Source organism: Capsicum annuum, chromosome 4 (assembly GCF_002878395.1).
Source record: "Capsicum annuum cultivar UCD-10X-F1 chromosome 4, UCD10Xv1.1, whole genome shotgun sequence".
Classification (NCBI taxonomy): Eukaryota; Viridiplantae; Streptophyta; class Magnoliopsida; order Solanales; family Solanaceae; genus Capsicum; species Capsicum annuum.
The window spans coordinates 211,069,793-211,070,959 of record NC_061114.1 but is presented as its reverse complement, the minus strand read 5'-3'; the positions used below and the strand labels follow the sequence as shown (position 1 = coordinate 211,070,959).

The window sequence follows — 1,167 nt, the reverse complement described above, 5'->3', positions numbered from 1 at the left end:
GGAATCCATTTCTTTACCGAACAACGAAGGCAAAAGTGTCACCTTTTTCTTGAAGAAGTATATCTTTACAAGGTTCGGGACTCCAAGGGCAATTATTAGTGATGACGGCTCTCATTTTTGTTATCGGGTCTTCGGTGCTTTGCTTGATAAGTATGGGGTGAAACATAAGGTTGCTACTCCTTATCATCCCCAAACTAGTGGCCAAGTTAAAGTTTCAAATCATGAAATCAAGTCCATCCTTGAGAAAACCGTGAATGTTGGTCGTACGAATTAGGCGAAACAACTCGATGATTCCATTTGGACATATAGAACGGCCTATAAAACTCCTATCGGTATGTCCCCATACCAATTAGTATTTGGAAAGGCTTTTCACTTACCCGTTGAGTTAGAACATAAGGTTTTATGTGCTTTGAAGAAGTTAAATATGGTTTGGGAGGACGCTTCAAAATCGAGAGTGAATCAACCTTATGAGTTGGACGAGTTTCCGCTCAAGGCATATGAAAGCTCCGTATTGTACAAAGAGAAGATGAAGAGGTGGCATGATGCCAAAATCTTAAAGAGAGAGTTTCGTGTGGGTGATGATGTCCTTCTCTTCAATTTAAGATTGAAACTCTTTGCGGGGAAGCTTAGGTCGAAGTGGTCGGGCCCATTCGTGATCTCAAATGTTTACCCGAATGGAGCTATTGAGTTGGAAGATCACGAGAAGAAGAAATTTATGGCGAATGGCCAACAATTGAAACATTATCATGTCAGAGGACTCGGAGTGACTAAATTCGAGTTGCTTCGCTTCGAAGATCCAAAATGATGAGCAATTGATGTCGTGCCACGACTATAACTATGACGCTTCTTGGGAGGCAACCCAAGGAATTTTTCCTAATGTTTTCTAACAATTTTTATTCACATCTTAGTTTAGTTTTAGTTGTTGCAGGTGATTTCATAAAATTTGGGGTATGAGAAGATTGATTCGAAGACTTGAAACTACGCTCCTAACTAAGAACTTCGTGAAGAAAAATTGTGGGCTAAGCTGGAATGACCTGCGTTGCACCTGCTTGAGCAGGTCAGCCACAGGTGAGGAGTAAATGGAGCGCAACCTGGGTGTTTTTTAATGCCTAGACCTGCACTGGAATTGCTACAACATTCTAGTTACAGGACTGGCTCATCTTAGAC

At 41.3% G+C, this 1,167-nt stretch overlaps 1 protein-coding gene across 1 annotated transcript; it reads left to right on the top strand.

Moving 5' to 3' along the window:
• Nucleotides 1-424: 424 nt before the first annotated feature.
• Nucleotides 425-805, top strand: LOC124898065. The gene has a single exon (XM_047411685.1). It carries the CDS (start codon nucleotides 425-427, stop codon nucleotides 803-805), a length of 381 nt encoding a protein of 126 aa, XP_047267641.1.
• Nucleotides 806-1,167: the final 362 nt, after the last annotated feature.

Bases quoted from the DNA above. Each gene is read 5' to 3' on its own strand.
- LOC124898065 (XM_047411685.1), top strand. From the start codon at position 425: ATGGTTTGGGAGGACGCTTCAAAATCGAGAGTGAATCAACCTTATGAG.